Source organism: Apis cerana, linkage group LG5 (assembly GCF_029169275.1).
Source record: "Apis cerana isolate GH-2021 linkage group LG5, AcerK_1.0, whole genome shotgun sequence".
In the NCBI taxonomy this organism is placed as follows: domain Eukaryota; kingdom Metazoa; phylum Arthropoda; class Insecta; order Hymenoptera; family Apidae; genus Apis; species Apis cerana.
The window spans coordinates 1,935,001-1,960,420 of NC_083856.1; the positions used below are offsets into that span (position 1 = coordinate 1,935,001).

The following is a 25,420-nucleotide window of genomic DNA, read 5'->3' on the forward strand; positions in this document are numbered from 1 at the left end:
ATAGAACTCGTTTCGTCGTTCTCTCGCACGGTTACACGTTTTCCCTGCATCTCGTGATCCACGCATAGCTCGCGCCTCCTCTTCTCCACGTTCGTTAAAATCTTCGAAAATCGCAGGCACTCCGTCGGTACCGTGTGTATATATGTATATACGCGTATTTAATATACGTTTCAACGCAGAGAAGCTACATTTCCGTGTAAAAAATACGAAATTATTTATCACCTTCCGAGAGTTCCTTTTTCATGCCCGAGAAGCGAGAGTATACCGTCTCGCGTCCAGTTTCCAAACGCACTTGCTTGGTATTCCGTTCGTCGATCAAACTCTGTACAAAATGTTGATCAAGAGATCAGAATATTTCTTTGTGATTTGTGATTTTTTTATTTTCATATCAATAAAATTCCGATACATTAATTGTAATTGTACATTAATGTTGGTTTTCTGATTAACTTCTCAGAACTTTTTAATGTATTAACATGTATCGAAAGAGAAATCTTAAGGCGCTATTTGTGTCGCGATACAGAACACCAAGCCAATGAGGTAGCGCTGCGATCGTAAAACACGAAAAGGCATACTTGAGAGATGCATCAACGCGATGGACGAATTTCTTTAACAATCTAGCATACGTTGGTGTATCTCGTGTATATGTGTCACGTGCTTTAAATTTCACGCTGTTTCTGATTGGTACACCATGCAAGAAAACAACATTGAACCATCCTAAAACGTCCCCGTACATTCATATCGAGCGCGCATTGTAATTTCACACAACATCGTGCGCGTATGTATGTGTGTTTTGTGTATAAATGTGCTGTTGAGTTTTAACATTTTCATACGGTTGTAGAATAGAATTGTGCACGGAATTCGAACGACTTGCAATCTTAGAAAAACGTAATGAGAACATCTTTCCCTATTTTTTTTATATTTCGTTAAAATATTTTTGATCATAAATTACTATTGTTCTTTAAAATTGATTAAATTGGGCATTAAAGTTTAAATTTCTGTTGATCCATACATATTATTATTTTTCCAATATTTTGTAGTATTTTCTACTATGTTCTCACATTTATATTCTCAATCGAGTATAGTCTAACATACAGAAATTTGTCCCCATTACATGTTTGAAAAAGTTCACATATCATTCGAAATCGATACACTTATACTTTTTTTTTTTTTCCCTAGATTTTCTGCACCGTTAAAGTAATATTGCTCGTTGTTTTTTTTTTGTACAAAATGAGAGAGGAACTAATGAACGAAATAAAGATGAGATGATTAGTGTAGCGTAAATCAACATTGAATCGAATACAAGATGACAATAGAATAAAAATCAGAAAATTAAAATTTTTTAACATGAACAATTGAAAAAAAAGAGAGAAAAAAAATAGAAAAAAAGAACGAAAAAATGAAAACTGCCGAGAATTCACTTGAGTTCGCGTTAACAATTATTAGACTTAATACGTAGTGTGTATCTATATACATCGAAGTATCTAATGTATTTCATGTATAAACATGTACATTTCGTGTTCTTTGTATTTCTGTATACAAATATCGCATGTTACGAATGGATTTTTTGTATGGTATGTGTCTCGTGTTAGTGTATATGTCGGCTTAATATTGAATTAATTACAGTTTTAAATCAACTCGTGAAATGTTACCAGTAGAGTTTTCTTTTTTTCGTTTCTTTCTTTCTTGTTTTTTCTTTTTTTCCTATCTTTTTTCATTTCCCTCACGCAAGTAATCAGTCGATTTATAAATTATTGTATATCGCTTTATCGTTCGTTTTTAAATTCGCTTTACAACGCTTAACTTCGATTTAAGTATAGCTGCTCTTTTGAGTTCAGTTAGTGGACGTTGAGGACGAGATCGCGCGCGGATCGCCATTCCTCTTCGCGAAGTGCGTATCGTCGAGTTTTATTTTATTATTTTTTTTTTTCTTCTCTCTTAATAATCTCTCCGTTCCACACCCCAAGTTTATTGGCTCCCTTCGTTCTTTGCTCGTCGGCCACTCTATTTTACAATAGTATTATGGTACATATTATTAACGGGAGATCAGTGGCGCGCAGTGGCCTACGTGCGATGATACGAAGGAACCGATATTTATCCCGATCTCTAAAATGCAGGTACATTTGTTAGCATCGTGCGTCAGAACATAGTACGCATTTTCACTAAACATATCTCCATCGGCGCATGATATTCCCTTAATAATCGTCGAAAGCCTTCGAGAATTCAGGAACGATATTGATGCTACTATAATTAATTTCACTTCGTATCGGATATCACACAATGGAAATATGTTCGACCATCTATGTTCTGTTCACGACGTCAGGACGTATCTAGACTCCTCGACGAAGGCTGCAGGCGATCCGTGCGAATTTACGCACATGGCTCTGTGTGTACAGAATTAAGCACCAGGGTGTGATCGTCCTAGCACCATATATCGACTTTTCTGTGTACGAACCTGTATATCTGTCTGATGTACATATACATATGTATGTATATTTATATGTGGGTGTATACGCGCGTGTGTATGTGTATGTATTTATCAGTGTACGGTATAGGCCACGGCGGTTATGTCTTACGCGTGTAATGTATCGTTAGTGTATTACAGTGTATGGCATTAATTAATCGTCGCCTGGATAGTCTTTCTAATCCAAAGAGAAAACAGCGATCGATGATGATGGACACTCCCTTTTCGACTGGCTGTCGCAAACGACGCCAAGGCATTGCCGAAGAGTTCTCAACGTCAGCCAGCTAGGCAAGCGATATCGCGCTGTTCGAATCAATTATAGAAAAAAAAAAGGAAAAATAAAAAAATTTTAAAAATTAAAAGAAAATTAAGAAATGTAGAAAGAAGAGATTTTTTTTTCCAGTCTGTCGAAGTACCGTGCCGTTTGTCATCGTTGTTTTAAAGAGTCGAAGAAGAAGTCTACATAGGTCCTGTAGGTACTTGTCCTACCGTATCGCCGGCCCGGGGGCGTGAACATTGAGCTCTTTTCACTTTCTCTCTTTTTCCCTGTCGCTCTCTCACTCTATTTCTCTCGCTCTCTTCCCCCCTTTTCTCCCTCTTTTTTCATTCTCTCATTCTATTTCTTTCTGTCTGACGTGCCGGTGGCGACATTTCGAGCGACTCGGGAACTCATACATGTGCCGCTGAATTCGCAGGTGCAGCTGCAAAAACAGATCGTTTCGATATAGTATAACCAGGCTCGTTTCGAGGTGGTCGTTGATGATGATCCGGATGAGGACCCGATCTCGCGTTGTTCGTTAACTAAAAATTATAATTCATTCGAATATGAAAATATATTTCTTACACACACACACACACACACATACACACACACACACATATATATATTATATATTATGTATATATATATATATATATATATATTATATTATGTGTATATATATATATGTATGTATAATAAAAAGATTTAAATAATTTCTATTAAATCGATAGTAAATAATTTTAAAATCTAATATAATTATAATAACAAAGTATAAAATATTAAATTATTAGTAAATAAATATCATTGAAACAACGTGAGTTTAGGTACTCGTCGGTTTAAAAATTGTAATCACCTCTATTTCCTTTGAATTTTAAATATTTCCAATGGGCCATGAATTCTGCACCAGTTGCACCTGCGAACACAGGAGGTATCACGTCTCATACCTCCTCGCCCATAAGGAGTAGACCACCCATGCTGGTTACCGATGTAATACGAAGTAGAACGTAATCGAGATAATCGATCGGTGCGTAATTGACACGAATGGTAATAAATAAGAAAAAGAAGACCTCCTGGAGAATCGCCGACCAGGCGTTGCAAATAATTCGTGAGGCGGGCGACTGCGTCGTCTCTACATCTTGATTTGTGGTTCTTTGTAAATGCCGCATACTTATTTGCTCTGCGGCATCAGTGGGTAAAAATCGATGAGATGACTCAACGATGTCAAAATTGGGGGCTATGATCCAACGCACATTAACGATTCGTGCGTACTACTGCTACTTCCAGTACTAACGCAGGCACTGGCCACATTGCTATTGGCACAGCTACCGCTGGTTGACACCAGATGCTGTTGTTGCTGTTGTTGATGATGATGGTGTTGCTGATGTTGTTGTTCTTGCGCCGTTGTACTCCTAAGAATATCGTCCGCAGACAGAGGTGTCAATTTCCATCCAGGCATGAAGTCTAAATCTAGATCCGGACCAATATCGACATCCAGTAACTCGTTGTTGTTTAGTGGATCTAAGGGCGACTGACTCGAAAGAGATAGCACACTGCCCCAGTTAATCGAACGACTATCATCGCTATCACCGATACCAGAATCGACGTCTGTCTCGTTTGAAGACGTTGGTGGCATTGGAAATGGCGTTAACCTGCCCTGCTCAGGAGGTTGAAGTTGAGCAATAGGTGCTGGTATAACTGGCTCCATGGGCGGTGGACTTCTGTCCCTCTCCATTTCGCGTTCTAGATGCCTCAATGTGTTGCAGATGAGAACCGATCGATGAAGGCTCGGATCCGGAAATTGGCGATACCTCGCCAGCTTGCACATTGAAATATTTAATACGGCTAGCCGCCTTTGTCTATAACACGCTCTGCCACGTCGACACCAACTTGACCTCGAACCTTCGCAGCATCTATCATTTGCTCGATAACTAGATCCAAGCTCCAAGTAACTTTTTCCGTTTTCTTCTCGCCGTATCGTTGGAGGTTCATAATGATGAGGCGCTCCCCATTGCGGCTGAGGCCTCGACAGCTGACTGTAACCATTATTACCGACCGGACTAGTAGGTCCACGTTGATGGTGATAGTAGTGCTGCGGATGATGGTGTAGGTGCGCCACCGTAGACGGTGGAGGCGCTGACGTTGGTGTCGATGATTGTTGCTGTTGTTGCTGTGCCGTTTGATGTTGCTGTTGTTGTTGCTGTTGTTGAGGACTCGTCGATGTTGGTTGACAAGGATTTGTCTGCAGGCAAGGCGGACTCACTTCCATATCGTAATAAGAAGCCGGTGTTTGGCTAAGCGGAGGCGTGTAACTATCCTCCATCGCCCACCAGCTACCCTCCACTCGGCCTAACTTCGATGGGCTTTCGCCCATATCCATGTCGAACTCCATGCAGCCCACACCTCCCTCCAGTTTACGTTTCCCTGCCGTGGCCTGCAGACCCATCATTGCACAACTCTAAAAATAAATAAATTACATATTATATTAGTTTTTCTAAATTCTTTTTTATAAAAAAAAGTAAGTATATTTCATTTTATATCTATTTTTCTCTTTTATATCTATTTTTAAAACTGCTTTCATAAAATTTTATAAATAATATTATTATATGATTACATTATTATTACTATATATTAGATAGAAAATTAAATAATACTGATATGTTATTATATTAGAATAATATTAATAAAATTAATTAATAAAGTATAATATTATAATTAAATTAAAATAATTTAACAAATTATACTTTTTGTTATATAAGAAAAATTGAAATAAAGTTTTGAAATTTATATGAAAGAGAAAAAATTTTAATGATAAGCTAGGAATCTTTCTTAAGTGATAATTTAGCAACATGATCACGAGAGACCTTGCCGAGTCTCGATATTCTGCTATAAGCAAAAGAGTAGGCAAAACGGCATGACTCAGAGGGTCGGCTCGCTGACAGACGTTGGAGAATGACGTCAGACGACTCCCTACCCTAGCCTGGAAGAAGTCATCGTTGGAATGGATGATCGAGTGGGCATGGAAGAGAAGGGGGACACAAATGGCGAGGGGGACAGAGGAGTGTTGTTACTCATGGGTTCAATCAGCAAGCATGCGGGCCCCTTGTGAAATACTCCTCTTCATTTTATCTTTCCCTCCGTCTTTGTTTTCATTTTTCTTCTTATATTCGTTCACAGATACATATATCAAATTTATGAAAATATGTATTATTATTTCAAATATTTTAATAGTAACTTTATTATTTTTGTTACTATTGTTAGTAAATACATATTAAATCAAATTTAAAAAAATTTAAATAATAATGTTTATTTTTTCTTAATTAATTTTTTAATTTATATTTTTTTTTAATTAATGAATGTAAAGTATATAAATGCTATCTTGCATCACTTACAGTGATACCAACTAAGAGAAATTTAATCGATCCATGCGATATATAACTCTAAATGATAAAATAGATATCAATAATTTTCATTCATATGTATAAATTCAATTTTATTAATTATTATTTAATTATGCGAATAAAAATAAACAAAGAATCACTTTTTACTTTTTCTTTCTTAACTTTTGTTTAATCAAATAAGATTTCTAAAATAAAAATAGAAAAATTTTGAAAATAAAAATTATATAAATTTAATTGAGAATCACTGATAGTGTAGTTAGTTGAACGAATTGCCGTAGGATGTCACTAGCGATACGTTCGTCATTTTGTCTGATCCACGTGGTCTGCACATGACGTTTGATTTTATAAAAAAAAAAAAGCAAAAATAAAAATTGAGGGAATGGAAGTAGCGAAGAGCTGACCTATGGGTAGGGGATGTACAGTGGCATGAACGTCATTTAACAGATAATCGATGCGTTATGTTGTCCAATATGAAGAGTCTCATGTGTGTGCAACTAGTAAGAACAACAGTGGGAAAAGGAGGGAAAAAAAGTTCCGAGGAAACGAGCAATGCCATCAGACGATACTGCGCGCTCATAATGATACCGATGGTAATGGCAAAACAGCAAAGCAATTTACTGTTTTATTTAATCATATTTTAAATAAATAATAGAAAAATAAAAATTTCGAATTAAATAAAGAATATAAATGAAACTTTTTCGAATATAGTACTAATTAATGTATAAAAAGACAATTTGATTTTTATTATAATAATTTCATTAAGAAAAATAACATTTGAAGAGAAGAAAAGTACACTTTCTTGGAAACAATTTATAGATTTCTAGAAGTAACTAGTTATACTATAGTAGTAACAGCAACAGCAGCCAACGACTCAATCTCGATTCGACGGTGTACATCCGCCGCGGCGGCCTACTTGGAATACGACTCGCTCGCGAAGGTTCTCCTTCCAACAGGGTCGACCAGTCCCGGAGCTCTTCGAGAGACGATTCATGGAATCGTGGGGAAAACAATGAGGGATCGTATCCGCAAGCTTGATTTCGCCTTCCATTACGGTGAAAACACGATTTCCTCAGGAAAGTACTTCTAGTTTTGTCGATCAATACTTTCCCAATACATATTTATCAATATTTATCATATTAATCTTTATGATTAATATAATGCCTTTATGTTCTTTAATGAATTATTATATATTAAAAAGAACAAATATTATGATAAATAATAATCAATCAATAATAGGAGAACATAAAAAGAAAATCTAATAGATTCGGAATTTAAATATATTATTTATAAATTTTTATTTTATTAACTAAGTTATTCGAGATATCTATGAATTTTATAATTTTCTATGGCTAGTATTAAAAAATAATCAATCATATTTATTGGCACAATTGAGATCAAGATTTCAATGAGCGCGATCAAGAATTGAACGGACGGCCTAACAATGTTTGCGAAACATGGTCCGGGCGCACTTGTTGAATCGAGACAACCACCGGGTGGTTACTGTAGGGAGTTACCGCATAACGGATTAGCTGTGTGTAGCAGAAATGCACGGTTCTTAACTATCCATAAATCAAAGTCAAGAAGCATGTGCTCATCCCACTCTCTTTTCGTCTCGTGAAATCTTTAAGGGTTGTAATTTGCGTTTTTTTCTCTTACATATAAAGAATCTTTTGAATATTCATTTGTGTTAGAGAATCGCAATATTGAAAGGAATATTGTTACAAAATTAATTTTTATTCGTTTATATTTTTTTTAATATTTTTTATAATGTAATTGTTTATAGTAACTCAGGATTATGATGATAAAAATTGCTTTTGATTGTGAAATATGATATTTTATTATTTAAAATAAAAATATTTTTGCATTTTTTTTTTAATAATTTTTTTTAATTTATTCTTAAATAAAAGGACAGATCTGTATCAATATTTAATGAACTATTTTTTTTTATATTTCTTAAAAACTATTTTTATATAAGTATCACGATAAATAATATCGTATTTTTCTTACAGGAGTGCCATCTAGTAGTGAATTCCGTAATCAATTCATATAGAGGATTTATTTCGAGGTTAATCAGATAAACGAATGTCTGAAATATCGTATATATTATAATTTTTATCATTATTAAAAAAATTCTAATGAAATACAATAAATAAATTATTAAATTTGTTAAATTGTATATTTAAATTTATTAAACATGAATAAATAAATAATATTTTTGAAAAATTAGAATATTTCTTTAAATAATTATTATCAAATAATAACATATTAATAAATTTTATAGAAACTTTAGTGAGGAAATTTTCATAAACAAATTTGCTCCAATTCCTGTTTTATCATCAGGAATGTAGGTCAATGGAATAAACGTGAGAGAAGTACCAGAACTAGAAAAGATTCATGACGACCGTGCTCGCAATAAGATAATGTTCACTGCATGAAGTCTATCTAGACAAATTATAACATATACGTATAATAAGAAAAGATTAATAAAATCTGTTTTTACGTTATTTTTAGTAAAATCATAGTAAAATTAGTTGATATAGAAAATAAAACAAAAATAATAAAAATATAAGTTAAATAAAAATAAAAAATTTAATTAAATAGAAAAAAATAAAGAGAATAATTTCAATATATAAGTATTAATTCAAATGTTATTTTTTATTTGAAAAGTAGTAATCTGTAAATACATTTATTTTGTATAAGTTCAATTTCATTTTATTTTTACTAATAAGTAAACACAGAAAAGATGGGAGACAACAATCAAAAGTAGAGAAGGTTCGTTGTGGATCCGGCTATGCCTGACGATGAGGTAATGTTTGCTACACGAGTCAAAGCTATCTAGTCAGCCAAAGAACGAACACACACGAAGTCATCGGAGCCCCGTAGATAAAACCAGTTAGTGTGTGGCGTCGTACATTCCTAAGCTACATATATATGTGTGTATGCTAGCTTGCGCGAATACATTGAAACGATGAAACTATAAGATTGAATATTCAAATCCATTTTTGAATTCAAATGCTCCAGAATACTCGGTGCAGCTTTACATATTTAGTAACGAAAAATATTCAAAAGCGTTGCTTCTTTAGAGGTTAGATCATTAATTCAGTTATACCAACATAATAATATATAATCGTTTTAATAATAATTTCATGAAAGCATAAAATAATAAAATATATCTTCATATATGTATATTAAAAGTGAATGCAAAAACAAAAAATAGATAAAAGAGAAGAGAGAGATAATATAAAAAAATCAATATATAAAAAATAAATTTCTAATATTCGTTTTATATTTTATTTTATAGTATTAACTGAAAAAACAATCGATGCAATATTAAACGATGCATCATAAAGTTTATGAAATTTTAATTTATCTCGAATTCAAAACTGTATAGCAGATAAATGTAATCAATTCATGTTGGTGCAAATTTTCTGCGCTGTTCAGGCACTAGAAGAACGACATCGAGTCAATGTTGGTGCCGGCGGTCGGCAGTCATGACAACATGACGTCAACCGGCCGTGTGTTATTTTCGAAAGGGGACTCGATCGGTGCGGCGCCTGCCGGCGAGATCGCCAACTACGAAAAACAGCTCGACAACGACGTCGCGCACCACGCTATCGGGCCAAGAAATAACAACGCGCACAATATAGCCTGCCGTGTTATGATTATCGAGCGTAATTCCGTCGGGAATATTTAAATAAATGAGAAACCAACAAGTATTCCCTTATATAAAAAATTTTCGTTCTTTGTACAAAATTAATCTTAAATATTTAATATTTCTTTAACAGATAATATGTTTATTCGATATCTAATTTTTATCCGTTCATTTATCAATGACGTGCTATATTATTTATAGGTATGATGTTCTGGATAATTTTCCACTACTACAGCCAAATAAATTAAAATAATTCAAATTAAATTAAAAATTATACAATATTATTTCAATATTATATTACTCATTTAGGAAATTATTTTTATTTTAAACATTGAAAATTACTAAATAACAATAGTAATAAAAAGAAAAAAAAATAATCAATATCTTTTCTTTGAAATTAATCAATTCTATATAAATAATGAATAATTTCAAATATCCAATCTAATTAGATCTAATTAGATCGCATCGAGAAATTTTTTTAAATCGTCAATTTATCTTATAGCATAAATTATGCAATCGATGAATTTCGTTTCGCGATGTGACGCAAGATCGTTACCAAGCGGTGACATTTCTTTGAATTCGACTTCGAGTTTCGCGCGTACGATCCTGGAAGCTGTTTGAATGCTAGCTTTAACAGTGTAAAGTCCGTGACAGATTAGTGGTACGCTATCTCGTCGAATGGATAAGATTGTCGGGGAGCAAGCCAGTTAGACTTAGATTTCAAGGACTTGCAAATCGCGCTCATCATAGTGAACTTCGAAAAACTTAATGTCAATAGATCTTTACTATTTTTTAAATTAAAAAGTTTTTATTTTCAATAAATTATTTATTTTAGATAAAATTATATTATATTGTTAATATAAAAGATGGAAAATCATGACAAAATGGAAATTTTTTGTTCTTTTTTTTCAAATTTTTTAGTATACAATAAATATTTAAGAAATCTTTACACAACTGTAAAAATAATTTAAAATTCTAATACTTTATATATTCAAAGTTAACTTTTATGTATTGTATATGCTACATATATGTGAATATATGTATATGTGTATACATGCTAATTTTATTTTTATGTTCTTGCCTCTGTACTTTAAACAGAATAGTACATTCAAACTTGTAGTAGAGAAATGTTTTTAGCAAATCCAATATATAATATAAGATTAAAGAAATAAATTTACTTATAACTTATAATTAAAGTAATAATTTTTTTATATATAGAAATAATATTAAATTTATAAAATTATATTTTAATTATTAAAGTAATTATTGAACTTTTTTTACATAATGAGATAAAAAAATATATAAAATGAAAAAATTACTTGAAATAAAAATGAGTAAATTATACAAACAACTTCGAAAAAATATTATATTATATATTATATTGTTATATTATTATATTATTAATTATAATTATATATATTAATATTAATATTGTGTATACATATAATTTATATAATATATATAATTTTATATTAGTTTAAGTATTAAAATTAAAAAACTAAATTTTAAACTAATGACATATTTAATAAAGACGATTGAAAATTAAACAATTATTGAAATTATATAATCATTTATATTGAGAATTGAAAAATTGAAAATCAGTATCACGTCTAAAGTGAGAACAAACTATGCAAGGAATTAGTTTACGATATTTAAACGAAAAAAGAAATACAAAAGCAGCAATCTACAGAACTTTATTGTAGACCACCAAAAAAGAATGATGAATAAGCATTATCCTTCGTGATCATGATCGTGCAGGATAACATTTTATATTTTAGCCACGTGCTCAATTAATCAATAATAGGGAGAGGAGAGGAGAGAGCAGAAAGTTTTATAAAAGAATAAGGGGTGAAAACTACCTTTGATGTATGTTTGCATTAATGGATAATAATCTAAGTCATTCATGTGATCATCTATTATCCTCTAAATGTAAATAATAATATAATTGAATATTATACTTAAAATATAATTTATTATGCATAATTTTAAGAAAATATAAATCTGAATTGAAAAGAAAATATAAAAATTTTATATATTTAATTTTATATATAAATATAAAAATCTAATTGAAATAAAAATCTAATTTTATTTTATAAAATTAAATCATACATCAATTTAATCTTTCCGTTAACTAATTTTCAATGATTATTTTTCCAAAAAAAAAGAAAAAATAACGAATAAAGTAGAGAATTATAAAAATTTCCAAAATAAAATAATTTCACAATAATTCTTTCAAAAGAATAATAAATAACACAAGTTAAATATTACTAGCTCCCTCATTTCCTATTAAAACTACTCCAAGTTCTAATTTAAATTTCATTCGATCATATTTTTTTTTCAAAAACTTCTCGCAAGAAATAAACCCAGCATCACAACTACGCGAAAAACGTCGTCCCCGAAGAATAGCCCCACGATTGTTGACCCAGTTCCACGGCACGCGATGCAACATTTGCAACCGCGAAAATACGAGCGGCCGTACGCCCATAGGTGTTTATATGCCACGCACAAGCGTGCAATAAATGCATCCGTGCACTTAAACGTACCGCAACATACACACATAAACCGAGGAATCCTGCGAATCGTATACTCTGCATATCCTTTATACAAAACATATATATTATTACATATATATATATATATATATATGTATCGCCCATGTACAAGTTTCACGATAAATACACTAGCCTATATACTATCGTTGTGCAGGGGAGAAGGTACGCTGGTCGGTCCTACATTAGGGGATGAATAAAGGAAGGTCTCCGAAAAGGGAGGGTTGTTTCCCCTTGCAAGCGGTTCTCATTGGCTGATTTTACGTAATACGATGGAAACACACTTATAGAGGAATCAGGATATATTTATACCTTAGGGAGATAGATAATGAATGGTTGGATAAGATCGAGGTTGAGAACCATTGGCACGTAATCTAGTAGGGCACGCGGCATCTGCGGTACCCTAAACGAAAGGTCCAGCATCCTGAGCACTCAGAATCGTCGGGAGGAAAAAGGGAGAATGAACCGATGTGGGGTGGAAAATTAGAAGAAAGGAGGGAGAAAGGAACGAATGGAGAAGTGGAAAATGTAGTTGGCTTCTTAGCGTCACCCCCTCTGACGTTAAAAATAAAGAGATCGAAAACGAAGATGTTACTATTTCAATCTCTTGCTGATTCTTGAATCTAGCTTAATTGATTCGGAAGAGAATGAAGTAATTTAAATTGAGAAGAATAGATTATGATTTTCTTGTTTCTTGAGATTCTTAACTCGCAAGATAAATACATTTGTCTGTCGAATAAACAAATAAAGAGTTTTAATTAGACAATTATAACGTCTCGTTTTAAATGACTTTTTCTATATGGAACATATCATATACTTGAATTGTATACTTCAGTAAACAAAGAAAATCATTCATTTTCGATTTCACACGAAACAAGTTTCGATAAATCTGTGGAAACCAAGCTCAACTCGATAAACTTCATTTAAATCGGTAAAACTATTCCATTGCATACCTATCCTCCTCTCCGTTGCCCCGCGGAAACCGCACAATCCGTCGACTGGCAAAAATAGAAATCGAAGCATTGAACCCGGTGTCTAAAAGCAGAAATTGCAATTTTCAACGAAATCCTCCGATTGAAATTACTAAAAAAAAAAAAAAAAAAGAAAAAAAGGAAAAAACTAAATTATTTCATTCTTTTCATCAATGGCATATATATCGAGAGAATATTATTTATATTCCTAAATGAAAATCCACAATGAAAACGTATAAAAATTTCCACCTGATACGAAACTGGTTGCTCATTTTTGTTATAAGTTATAACAAAAAAGATTGTTCACTTTCAAGGAAGCCAGCACGGAACCCATGTACAGCTGTAAACACACACGTGCACGCACACGTGAGTGGTTACCTTTGTCATGTGGGAAGAAAGCCGTACAGAGGTGGGTAAAAAAAGAGGGGCCATATGGCAGACAACGGACAGCACCCTTATGTGTGGGAGAACTCTCCCTTTCTCATGCATTTTTTTCCACCCCTTCGAGCTTTTTACGCGCAGCATCTTCCTGCTTACACGTACACACAATGGGACGTAACATTCGGCGTATTTTCATTGCATTTTCGCGTATGAATAGTTCTCATTGTTAATCGAAAAATCGAATCGAAAAAAATAAAATGGTAATATTCCTTTCGTGGACGAATGTTTTTATTCATAAAATTATTTTTATCAATTTCGATTTGGTGTTTTTGACCGATTACCAATTATAGTCCATTGTTATCAATTTTTCAAATGAAAACGGATATGTTATGCTTATGCTATTTCGGTTATACGATGTGCATGTTCATATTTATTGATCACATATATGTTCGTATTTTTTTCTATGGAGAATTCGATCTCTGAATCTCTATTACGAATTGAAAGGGAAAAAATATGACTTTTATTTCATTTTTGAATGACTCTCGAAACAATTAAAAGACCATTTATTCTAAACGTCTGTTTCTGACGCTTTAAAATATAAAGCGATTAAAGAAAATTGCCACATTACAAGTTTTTCTTTTATCCTTATTACTGATTGCATTCCTCAGATTCGTGATTTCATAACTATAAAAACTATAGATTAAAAATAGAAATCTGAACTGACATATATATATTTTTAATATCCATTAATCTATTTTCATCTAATAATGAATATATAATATTAAATGCATAATCGTACAAACAAATAAAATTCAAGAAAAAAATTTGTTTTTCCATTCTACTCTATGGATTAAAGAGTCTTATAAGAAATAAATATTTAACAATAATTATTAATAACAATTAATATTATTTTTTTATAAATATAATAAATAAAAATATATTATAATCAAGAGTATTTTGTATATTTTAAAACTTTAATATCTTTAAATTCATTTCATTTTTTTTCAATATTTTAAATCTTCAAAAATTTCATTTCAAATTTTTCTATTGGCTCATCAATAATTTCGTTTCCTCTTGGGAAAATTAATGATCAAACATTTTAAAAATATCGAACAACTTCAATTGTTCAATTGAAATTAAATCTTATATAAAAGTACGCGATGATAATTGATGATAATTAAACAAGGTAAAAGAAGGGTCAGGTATGTAAGTGTCGTGAAAGAGGAAGCGCAAAGGCACGGGTGGAACCTGTTCACAGTGACGAGTGGGCGCGTTGGTTGAACTTTACGAGGTAGTCATTGCAGGACAGCCAAAGGAGAGAATAAGATAGTTGTAGCGTCGCAGGTGCCTTCACCGACCATGCTAAATAATACACATACGACTCTTGTGTCGTACATTCGTAAGCACAGTACGCTGACGAGTGGAACAGTCACAAGATGTATTCGACTCGAGTGACAAACAGGTAGGTTTTGCGTGACGAATCTTGCATATAGAGATATGTATACATAATTTCACCGTGGACAGAAGAAGGATGTAAATCATGAGTATATTAAGATTAAAGGGTGGAAAGAACTCGTTGAAGAAATGAAAGATGCCCTTTGGAAATTGTTTGAATCTATCAAGATAACATTTTCTTAAACTTTATAAATTCTTTCATACGACGATTTCTAATTATTTATTCTTGCGCTTATATGAGCAGTAGTGAAAGATTAATCAAAATTGTATAATAATAATTTTATTATATTTTTTTGCAATAATAAAATCCTTTTTGCAATAATAAAAAATGTTATTAATTTGTATGTAAACATAGTGTTTTATAGTGCAAATTATTTTATTATTCTAATCTTTGAACAAAAATCGCAAAAAGTTGATGTTTATATTGTAAGAAAATGGCTAATAGATTAGTACACAGAAGGCTCGGTTATTTTTCATTGCTCACCGACATATGATGTTATATCTTATTTGTAAACGTGATATTTTCGATCAATATGCATGTCTATTTTTTACGCATTTTATGTCTGCCACAATACGTCTCAAAGATATACAATTATTTGTTGAATCAAATTTTTGAAAACTTTTTAATTTTGATATCATTGACATTGAAAATAATTGCAACATTTGATCAAACAATTAATTTTCAAACTAAAAAATTAAATATAGATAGTGTATTTTTAAATCAAATATATAAATCAAATCTATCTTTCGGCAAATAAGTTCATCAAAAGTTTAAAAAAAAAAAAAGATGACAGCAAACACACTCATTAGCATTTTACCAAACTAGGTTATCAGCAAGAATTGAAAGCAGGTATCGGTGTGCACCGTCAATGTTTCACGCTAGGAAACACCGTATAGACCGAGGAGAATTCCATTTACGACGATCAAGGAGCACCTGATCCCTCGATCGATTCACCTTGCTTTGCCAAGCGGCGAGAACACATCGATGATCGCGTTGCAACGCCATTGTTCCGATCTTCCGACCATCGCGAGCACGCGACTAACCCCCTTCGTCCCCTTTCCAAGCACGAAAGAGAGAGAAAGCGCGATTCGTACATGCAAAAGGCAAGTGACGAAAGTCAACGAATATCCGTCCAGCTGATAAGATACGCTTCTTAATTCATTTTGAGTCATATCACTTATCTATTCGAAATCGTATATCTCGGTTACCTAAACTAAGATCGATAAAGACGCGTTATACAACACTACGCTAAACGAGAAATCCCGGTATATAAGTTTAACGAGGTCTCCCTGGCCTAACGATTGGACCTGTTGCTGACCACCGACGTTTAATATTAATGGAGTGCATCGCCAACACCATATCGTCCCCTTCTTTGTCAACTTCTTAATCTCGAAAACTTTATAACAAAAATTCATTCACCGCGTTACAATTTACGATTTTACTATTGATTTTAGAAAACTTCTTAAATTGCTCCCTATTCACCTTATATTGCGATTCATTCAAAAATCTTGAGAATAACTATGCCATAACCATTGCCAAAGGAATTTACTCTGTTTGCGAGAGAGCCTTTCGGATACCTGGGCCCAGGTAGAGAAACGTCCAATCGTCTTTCTGCAACAGGGCTATGCGTTGTTCCTTGACGAGGGTCGGACATTAGGCCACATCGAACGAATCTTCTTTCTCTTTCTCTTTTTTAAAGGTAGACCCTTTGATCTGGACGAGGACAGTGACTCTCAAAGTAAACACGATAGCCTATCTATTGGAATATAGAGGAGTAAATGATCAATAATTTGAGAACATAGTTTTGTTTCCTTTTCGATTCTCGTCGACAATCTAACCAGATTGATCGGAGTTCTTTAACCTTTCGTATGAAACGAGGAAGAGAATTTTTTTTTTTTTTTTTCAAAACTAGGTGCAAATAATGATTGAAGGAAAAGTAATTAAATTCAAATATTGATAAATATTAATATTACTGTGGATTCTTTTTGTCTTATATGAATAATCGAGGCGGAATTTTTGAAAGAATAACTTACTAATTGCTATGGTTTACAAGATCATTATTCTGGATAAGGTCAATTTTGCGGAAGGAAGTGGTGCAAGATGTGATACGATATAAAAATAATTCTGACAACAAATGAATTTTAGTGATATCACATTGTAGATTTGTTTCGTTTGTGTTAGTATTTATTATCGAATTATTATAGAATTGTTACAGAAAGTATAGCGAAGGAGTAAGAATAGCGAACAATCGTTGGGACTCTAAGAATCGGGGACCATGACCAGTCACGTATTCGTCATGCGGTAACGAAGAATTGAACTGGACGCGTCATCGGGATCCAAACAATGACTTTATCTTCGCGGAATCTGACGAAAGTGAAACTTCTCTAACATCAACAATTCACTTCCAATTTTTTAGACATTCTCTCGAAATATTCATATCTATAACAACACTTCTTCTTTCAAAAAACAGAAAAAAATAGAAAACTTCTCTGTAAATATGGAAAATTAAAAAAAAATTTCCATTCATTGATCTTATCTCTTTGAAAAAGTTATTGTTTGAATTTGAAGAAGAAGAATAAGAAAAAGGAAACATTGATAGCGATAGTTATAATTTCGGCAATAAAATAAAAGCTCCATCGTGTTGGAGCTTCGGGGCCCCAATCCTACTTCGAAAAGTCCCGCAGACAAGCTTTTGGACCCTATTGTTGGATTCGGGGTAGGACAACCCGTATATATACCCTCGCAGGCAGGCAAACGAGGGTTGCAACCTTTTATACGGCGAAGGGTCGCCAGTCGGCTATCGGCCCCCGGTTCTTTTTGTCTGGTTCGTCGAAGCGACAACGGAGAAATCCCCCTTGTCAGGCAGCCGGGCGACTGTACCATGCCTGCCTGTTTGCCTGTCGTTCTATGACTGACGACAGCAGGCCAACGCGTATTTCTTTGCCTCGACGAACGGAAACGAACTTTTACCAATCTTGCTACTAGGAAATGACTGGTGATAGAGGAGAATGGAACGACTTGAATAGAAATACTGTAACCGTGACAATTTGGGGAATTTCTGATTTAAAGAATCATGGGGGGTAGAGAGGTTGATTAAAAATTTTGAGATCAATCTTTCTCGATGGCTGAATTATGAAAAGAAAATTGTATAATAGGGATAAAAAAACAATGATAAATAATAATTAATAAATAACAAATTTCTTATAAATATTTTAAAAAGTAAATATTTGATATACAGCATATGCGTAGAAATTGTATTGAGTTGACCTCTTTCCTATGATTATCATCTTTAATCAAGAAATGCAAATGATCATGAAAAAACTACAATTAAGAGTTTATGTTTATGCTCTTACGATACCATCATTTCACATCACTATTTGCATCTATTTATTTAAATTTCGATTTGACGATGAACATTTTGTTTTTATAAATAATTTATCATATTTAATAATATAGATAAATTATTTAAAAAATAAATATTGATTATTTATAAAAATATAAACATTGCGCTTATTATTTTTACATAAAACAATTAATATATCACAGAAATTAAATCAATTTGGAAGAGATTTAAAGGAAGTTCGATAATCAGACATTTCTTCCATCATATTTTCATTTTTATCACAACAGCGATTCTACAACCAAACGAAAAAGTTTTTCGATAATGAAAGGGAATCGATTCCCTTTAGGGACAGACCTTTAGAATACAATTTTCTCTACTTCGTTGCTAGCTGGCGATCTTCGACTTTACTAATGACAGTGACTTACACATCTCTTCTCATATATCTAACCCTATTCAAATCAAACTTTGCTAGAATTTTTAAAAATTTTAATAAAAATATATATATATATACAAACTTTCAAGATTTACACATCATAATGCAACTTCTCAACTCAGCATCTCGCGATTACGTAAGCATCGCAAGAGCGCGAAGAACAGCATGCCGCGTGACGGCTTTGAAACAGGAAAAGATCCTAGAAAATGGCGGAATATAGCGAGGCGCGAACCGCGCCTGCGGCTCATCAACGCCACTGCGTTCTCGTCGCGTCTCTCACCGATGCTGGAGGAGCCAAGTGGAAGAGTTTACTGTTAGCCGGAGTACACGTAGTATACACAACTAGTGTGTCTAAGCGCAAAAGCTACGGGATGTATATCGGGGAGCTAGCTGGTCGTACGACCAACCGACCAGCCAACCAAGCATCACACAGCAGCAGCCATTGCGTTCACCAGACTAGAGAGCCAGCTAGGCCAACGACAGCCGGTTGGGTGTTGGTGAAAGGTGTGGCTGCGTTGGCTACACAAGAAAACGAGAATGCAATATTCCGGCTGCTTACACGATATTCACCGTCAAATACGTAGTCAGTAGAGAAGCATGGAGAGAATCGACTGACTCTGGGCATAATCCTCAGGTTCTCATCCTGCTGCTTGATTACTTCTTATTCTTGCGATGTCGATGAATATCCATCGAACGAAAGAAAAAAGAAAAAGAATACGGAAATAACAAAAGAAAGAAATAGAGAAAGATATCGATCGAAAAGAACTTTGATGACTTTCAGGATCGAGAGTGATCCAAAAAGCACCGCTTAATGCGATTCAACGATCTCTTATGCCTATGTTTTCGAACGCCAAGTATTATTCTGTTGATCCTTACGGAGGATACTTGGCCTACCTTTTTCAGATATTCACTGATTCATTGTCGGATGCTACACTGTTCTCTATATTTACATATACGGAACCGGAAGATTGTTGCGTCGTACCTGATACCTATAAACTTCCGGTTTTGTTGTGAAATGAAAAATAATGGAACAAGTTTTTTTAAAGCCAACAAATTTTTTGGGAGAAAAAGTTTTTGTTGTATGAATTACATAATCGATAATATATTGTTGCCTTAAGTATACATACACTCTTATCCTTTAAGTATATTTAATGACGTATTTATAATTTATTTAAATAATTTATTTAATAATACATTTTTATGTCAACACTTCTTTGTTAGATTATTTTGGTAAAGATAGATTTTTCGCGCGATAAATTCCCGCGAAAGAAGAAAGAATGGCAATGGAAGATATTCGCCTGTAGCGGTACTGTCCTTGCACGATCGCCTCGAGCAATACCGGCCCGGGTCGTAACTGTTCCCGTATCCTGCCTCGGCTATTCCTAGCTCGGTGTCGAGCAAAGTGCAACTACATTAAGGAGATTATGAGATATTGAAAATGATGATGAATACGCGGGATACAATCCTCGTTTCGCCATCCAATATTATTTTATTACACTAATATAGTTAAAATTACCAAAATGCATATAAATTTATAATTATAGGCTTTCTTAATATCCACAGATATACTACTATGAAATATTTATAATACCATTTTTTGAATTTTTAAATTGTAATATTTAATTTCATAAAAACTATAAATGAAGATGATAGATTTTCATAAGCATTTTCATAACTAGTTACCCTCATGTATATTAAGATTGATTATCACAGACCAATCATAGTTGAAGATTGATTTGCGTCAATGTAAAGTCTGTTTCTTTTGTTTATATATGTATATATATATATATATATATGTATATATATATATATATATATATACACACAACATCTCAGATATTGCACGAAGACCGTCTAGAATCATGGAGAATAGATAACACATACATGTTAATAATGCGAAGTTTGATGAAGTTATATCAAATTCGAAACGAAATATCTTGGTCATATTTCTATTTATATATTAGTACGTTATATTTTTTAATTCTCAAAAATTCTACATTACAAATATTGATATATAGCAACAAAATTGAAGACAGAATGTTGCAGTTTTTTTCCTATACATTTTGCCGCGAATAATAACCGACGTTGCAAAATTGACTGATATAATGAAGCTCCAGCGAAAATCGCTTGCATAAGGCAGCCGCTCGACACGAGCGGGCTGAAGAACACGATACCGAGTGTACGTTGTCAGCACGTCTACGATAGCTGGTGGATGTAAAAAGAAAAAAAAAATAAATCGATTATGTGAGAATTAAAGAATGATTGTGTAGTGTGAAACTCCAAATTACATGATCAACGTAACACATTAATTGATCAATAATTGTATGAAAATAAATTTCAAAAATTTCGTTTTTAATTCTTTTAAATTGAATCCTCCTTTTTTACATATAAAAATATTATAAATAGATAATTTCATAATAAAATATAATAGTAGTAATGTAATAGTATAATAGTAAATTATTAATCAATTTATAAAATGTATGTTGCATAGTATTAAAAAATATGTAAAAAATTTAATTAATTTCATAAAATAAAAAATTAATTCGTAATAATAATTATTCTTTTCCTTTAAAAGACGAATTTCGATATTGTCTTTTAAAAAATTTATTCGAAATAAAAGATACTTTTTTTTTTTAATATTATCTATATGATAATATCCTATCTTTCTACATAAATTTTTATAATATTATTTTTCGTAATTAATGATTTGTATTTATGTGAAATGAAATGTATAAAATTTAGTTACGTAATATTACATAAGTATAATTTCAATTTAATATGCGATAAATATAATATTATGAATTTAAAGGGGTTAAAGAGCGTTTCTATCTGATATTACCCTCCCGATTGCTTTCACCGAAGTAATGACGTCGAATGCATTCGAGAAACCGATTTTGCTAATTTTACAAAATGATTCGTGCACCGTTCGCCACTCATATTGGTATCGTTTCACAGGAGAAGTAAGTCGAACCCATCATCGAAAAATCATTGAAACGTTCAAGAACGTTAAAGGAGATCGTACGAGTCGAATTTACGAGCGTGTCAGCCACGCGCGCTGGTGAAACCAGAGGCAAGCAAAACAACGAGACGACGACGACGATACGAAAATAAAATCCGTCCCGTCGTTGCACGATGTTCGCGGCCCGTTCCGACGACGCAGCCAAGGTTACGTGCGACGACGAACCAACGAGTCTCCTCGTGAAAGTCAAATTTGTAAAGAGCGTACATGAGAGAGCGCATACATGAAAGAACGTGTGAGAGCATTCGCGCGCGCGCGTCTTTTCTCGAAGCGAGCGCGCGTTCAAGCGAATGCAACGCCAACTGGCGGCATACAAGCGCGATGTCGTTTTTTCGACGCCGCGACGAAGCAACGCGTCGCCACTGCTGTTCTTTCAAGGCTGCGCCGTTACGGCTGACGTCTCTTGCTACTGCTTACCGATTGCTCGATCCCGTCGTTGGTTGGTAATTAGCGATGGGAAGTTTGTACGAGTAACACCGGCAATGTAAATCTTCCAATTCCTGCGTAGAAAAATCATCACGTCGAAATTTTGTTGGTTATTAAGATTATTGCAGAAATGTCTAATTATTTTTTGCGATCAACTAATAGTTCTAGACATTTGTTGATAGATGATCAATACTTAGATGCAACTGATAATGATAAACGTGCGTTAAAAATGTGGGATGAAACTATTTTCAATAACGGACTCCAATGGTAAGATCGATCTATTACAGCATTTATGTGATAGATTCCTTTATGGTACAATGTTCCAGTTAAACGAAACTATTTAATTCTGCATTTTTTTCTAATTTTTTTAATAAAGATTCAGATTATATGTGTTATATATATATATATATATATATACACAATTTTCATTTGCAGAAGTAGTTTTATAGATGGCAGATGCAAGGATAAAGTTAAATACGATAAATGCGACGAATACTGGTCTTCTCTTTATCGTTCTCGTCTCGATAATATACAATATAGATATGGTAAGAACATCACGCGATATGGTATTAGCAAGATATGAATGTATCAACGCAAATCTAGTATGATTGCAATGATTCTTACTAGGAAATAATATAGTAAAAAAATCATTTTAATTGTAAAAATAGCACAAATATAATTGCATTTTCTTTAGTTTTTAATAATAGTATCTATGTTCAAGGTTATATCGAAACAGTTCTACGCCATTGTCAATATCGTTGATGTAGCTTACTACTAGATGATACGAGTAATGCTAGAACAGTAACGAGAAAGAGCTAGCAGTAAACGCAGACGACGTAGACGCTGAGAACTGGCTCTGTCCCGCTGCTGCTGTTACTGTTATTTTTAACTCGACGCCGACGCGTCGAGTCCGTAGTCTAAAACCGTCTACCCTCCTTCCTCCCTGTACTCCACCAGATCGAGCTTCTCTTCTCTACTTCTTCGTTTTCTTCTATATGACCCGAACGATAGGAAAGACGATTAGTGAAGTAATCACTTTGAATGGTATTTCCAAAATGAGGAATTTTCTACTTTTAAAAATGAAGAGCGATAAGTTAAATTTTAATGGAAAAATCCATTATTGAAATCTATGATAATTAGTTCTCGTAACTATGCAATTAGGAATTTTTAAAACTTTTATCAATAATTATTATAAATTCGACTTCAATTAAAAATTTTTTCTTCATTTTGTGTATTTTTTTTATAATTACATATTAAACAATGATAAAATTATAAAGATTTTATTTTATACAATAATTTTCTAAAAATTATTCGTTACTGATTTTACTTAATTTTTTAATTTCCTAAGAATAAAATGTAAATGTAATAACAGGAATTACCATATAAAATTGCCGCGAGAAAGGTATTTATTAAAAAAGTTTTAGCAATGTCCATCACAAAAGAGTGCCGTGAGCGAAGGAAAATTTGTTTCGAAACCCAGTTTTCCCGCCAGTCGAATTGGCAACGCTGCGTAACCAGAGAAAATCAAGAAAGAACGAGACAATGCAATACTGGCAACGTGGAAAAAAGAGAGGGGACGAAAAAGAGAGACCTCGAAACGTGGCAACGCAGCGCCAATGCGTTGTAGACTCGGTTCCGTACTGATACCCACGCTCTGAGGTCTCGCACGATGTCGCTCTTGCGCCGAACAAAATATCTCTACACGAACTTTCTACTCGCAAGAATGGGGTTGTCGGCGCAATAATCATACAACATTTGAGGGTGGAATTTTCTTATTTAACATAAAATTCTTTATCTATTTTTTAATTTAGTATCTATAATATAATAAGATTAAAGAAAGAAATGTTCCATACTTAATATAATATTAAAAATATTTGAATTGTAAAATTAAGTTCTTTATTTCTAACATGATAAATATAATCAAAAATATTATATTTTTCTTTTTTCATACTTGACATAAATATTTTAACTGATATATTATTAAAATTTTCTGAAAAATGATTATAAATTTTTATTTATTTTTTTTTTAAGTTTTTTTATATACTTCAAATAAAGATATATATTTTTATTTATTATAAAATGAAATATTTTTCTTTTTGAAAAAGAATTGAAATTTGAAAGGCTCTAGCCCATCATGTACCGCTGTTTCTTCAACGTTGGCTGAGGCAACTTTCTAGTTTAGCGTATACGTGTACGTAGCACGTACGCGTGTGCTCTGGCTCATATATAGCAACGTATGCGTTAATTGTGTGCGTACAGAAAGTATGTATGCGTGTCCGTCATATTAGTATATGTTTCTTTTTCTATCCTTCGCGCACGCGCGCGCGCGCGCTCACGCTCTCTCGAGCGTGTGGAGGAAAACTGGTTCCAGGAGAATAGAGCAACTGCGCCTTACCAGCAACAGCAGAAGGAACGAAAACCTCGACACCCTCGCGCGTGAATTTAATCTCGTACCCGTATATATTATGATCCTTTCCACTCGTGAATATTTGGAACGTCTGCAAGGACGTACCGCAAGGTGCCTTTCAACAACAAATCATAACTGAACTTCTTAACAGCAACTACTATTAGATTTTTCTCTTTAAGTTCTCCATCTCATAGAAGCATGTTATATAATTGTTTATTGTATGTAGTAAATATTCTAGACTCTAAAACGATAAATTTAAAACAAAATATTTAAGTTTCATTTCCGGTATTGTTGATTCAAATGATTAACAATAGTAACTAAATTACAAATACAATATGATTTTTTTTCTTTATATTTTGCAATTGAATATTAATTTTTGTTTTTTTTAAATTTAGATTCATAAAGATTTTTAAATTTAAATTAAAAATTAATATATATTTTATGACATTTTATACATCTATAAATTAAATACACGCCTTAGCAACGAAAATTTTAATAGACATGTCTGTTTTACCGACAGAGTTTTCTATTAAGAATTTAATAGCAAAGCATTCCTTTTTTACATACTATCATTTTATAGCTCTTCTATTTCTTTATATCTTTCCTCGTTGCATGTGTAGATATGTATACACATACATGTTGCTATATATATTTTATATATA

At 32.8% G+C, this 25,420-nt stretch overlaps 1 protein-coding gene and 4 long non-coding RNA genes across 10 annotated transcripts in view; 4 read left to right on the forward strand and 1 right to left on the reverse strand.

The window, feature by feature from the left end:
- Nucleotides 1–354: 354 nt before the first annotated feature.
- LOC108001363 (uncharacterized) overlaps nt 355–25,420 on the reverse strand; it is a 45,737-nt gene continuing 20,671 nt past the window's right edge. Inside the window, exons 2-4 of one of the 5 annotated variants that reach the window (XR_009829911.1) lie at nt 13,276–13,357; nt 3,577–5,178; nt 355–3,262 (exon numbers count right to left, since the gene is read on the reverse strand). Coding sequence is in view for 1 of the 5 variants with exons in the window: in XM_062075780.1 (XP_061931764.1) it covers nt 3,958–5,178 (1,221 nt within the window). In the remaining 4 variants the exon portion in view is untranslated. Of the gene's footprint in view, nt 5,179–13,275; nt 13,358–22,342; nt 22,426–25,420 lie in introns of all 5 variants that reach the window. The other 4 variants (XR_009829910.1, XR_009829908.1, XR_009829909.1 and 1 more) reach the window with 4 other exon arrangements.
- On the forward strand, nt 4,918–6,267 carry LOC133666165 (uncharacterized). 2 transcript variants are annotated; one of them, XR_009829914.1, is made up of 2 exons: nt 4,918–5,238; nt 5,566–6,267. It is a non-coding gene; the product is annotated as an uncharacterized LOC133666165 (long non-coding RNA). The 2 variants fall into 2 exon arrangements; XR_009829915.1 differs by having other exon boundaries at nt 5,117–5,238; nt 5,555–6,267.
- Nucleotides 8,959–10,834, forward strand: LOC133666174 (uncharacterized). Its single transcript, XR_009829924.1, has 2 exons — nt 8,959–9,206; nt 9,563–10,834. It is a non-coding gene; the product is annotated as an uncharacterized LOC133666174 (long non-coding RNA).
- On the forward strand, nt 15,099–18,370 carry LOC133666175 (uncharacterized). Its single transcript, XR_009829925.1, has 2 exons — nt 15,099–15,136; nt 17,335–18,370. It is a non-coding gene; the product is annotated as an uncharacterized LOC133666175 (long non-coding RNA).
- LOC108001365 (uncharacterized) lies at nt 22,419–24,359 on the forward strand. The gene is made up of 3 exons (XR_001766684.3): nt 22,419–22,618; nt 22,787–22,896; nt 23,073–24,359. It is a non-coding gene; the product is annotated as an uncharacterized LOC108001365 (long non-coding RNA).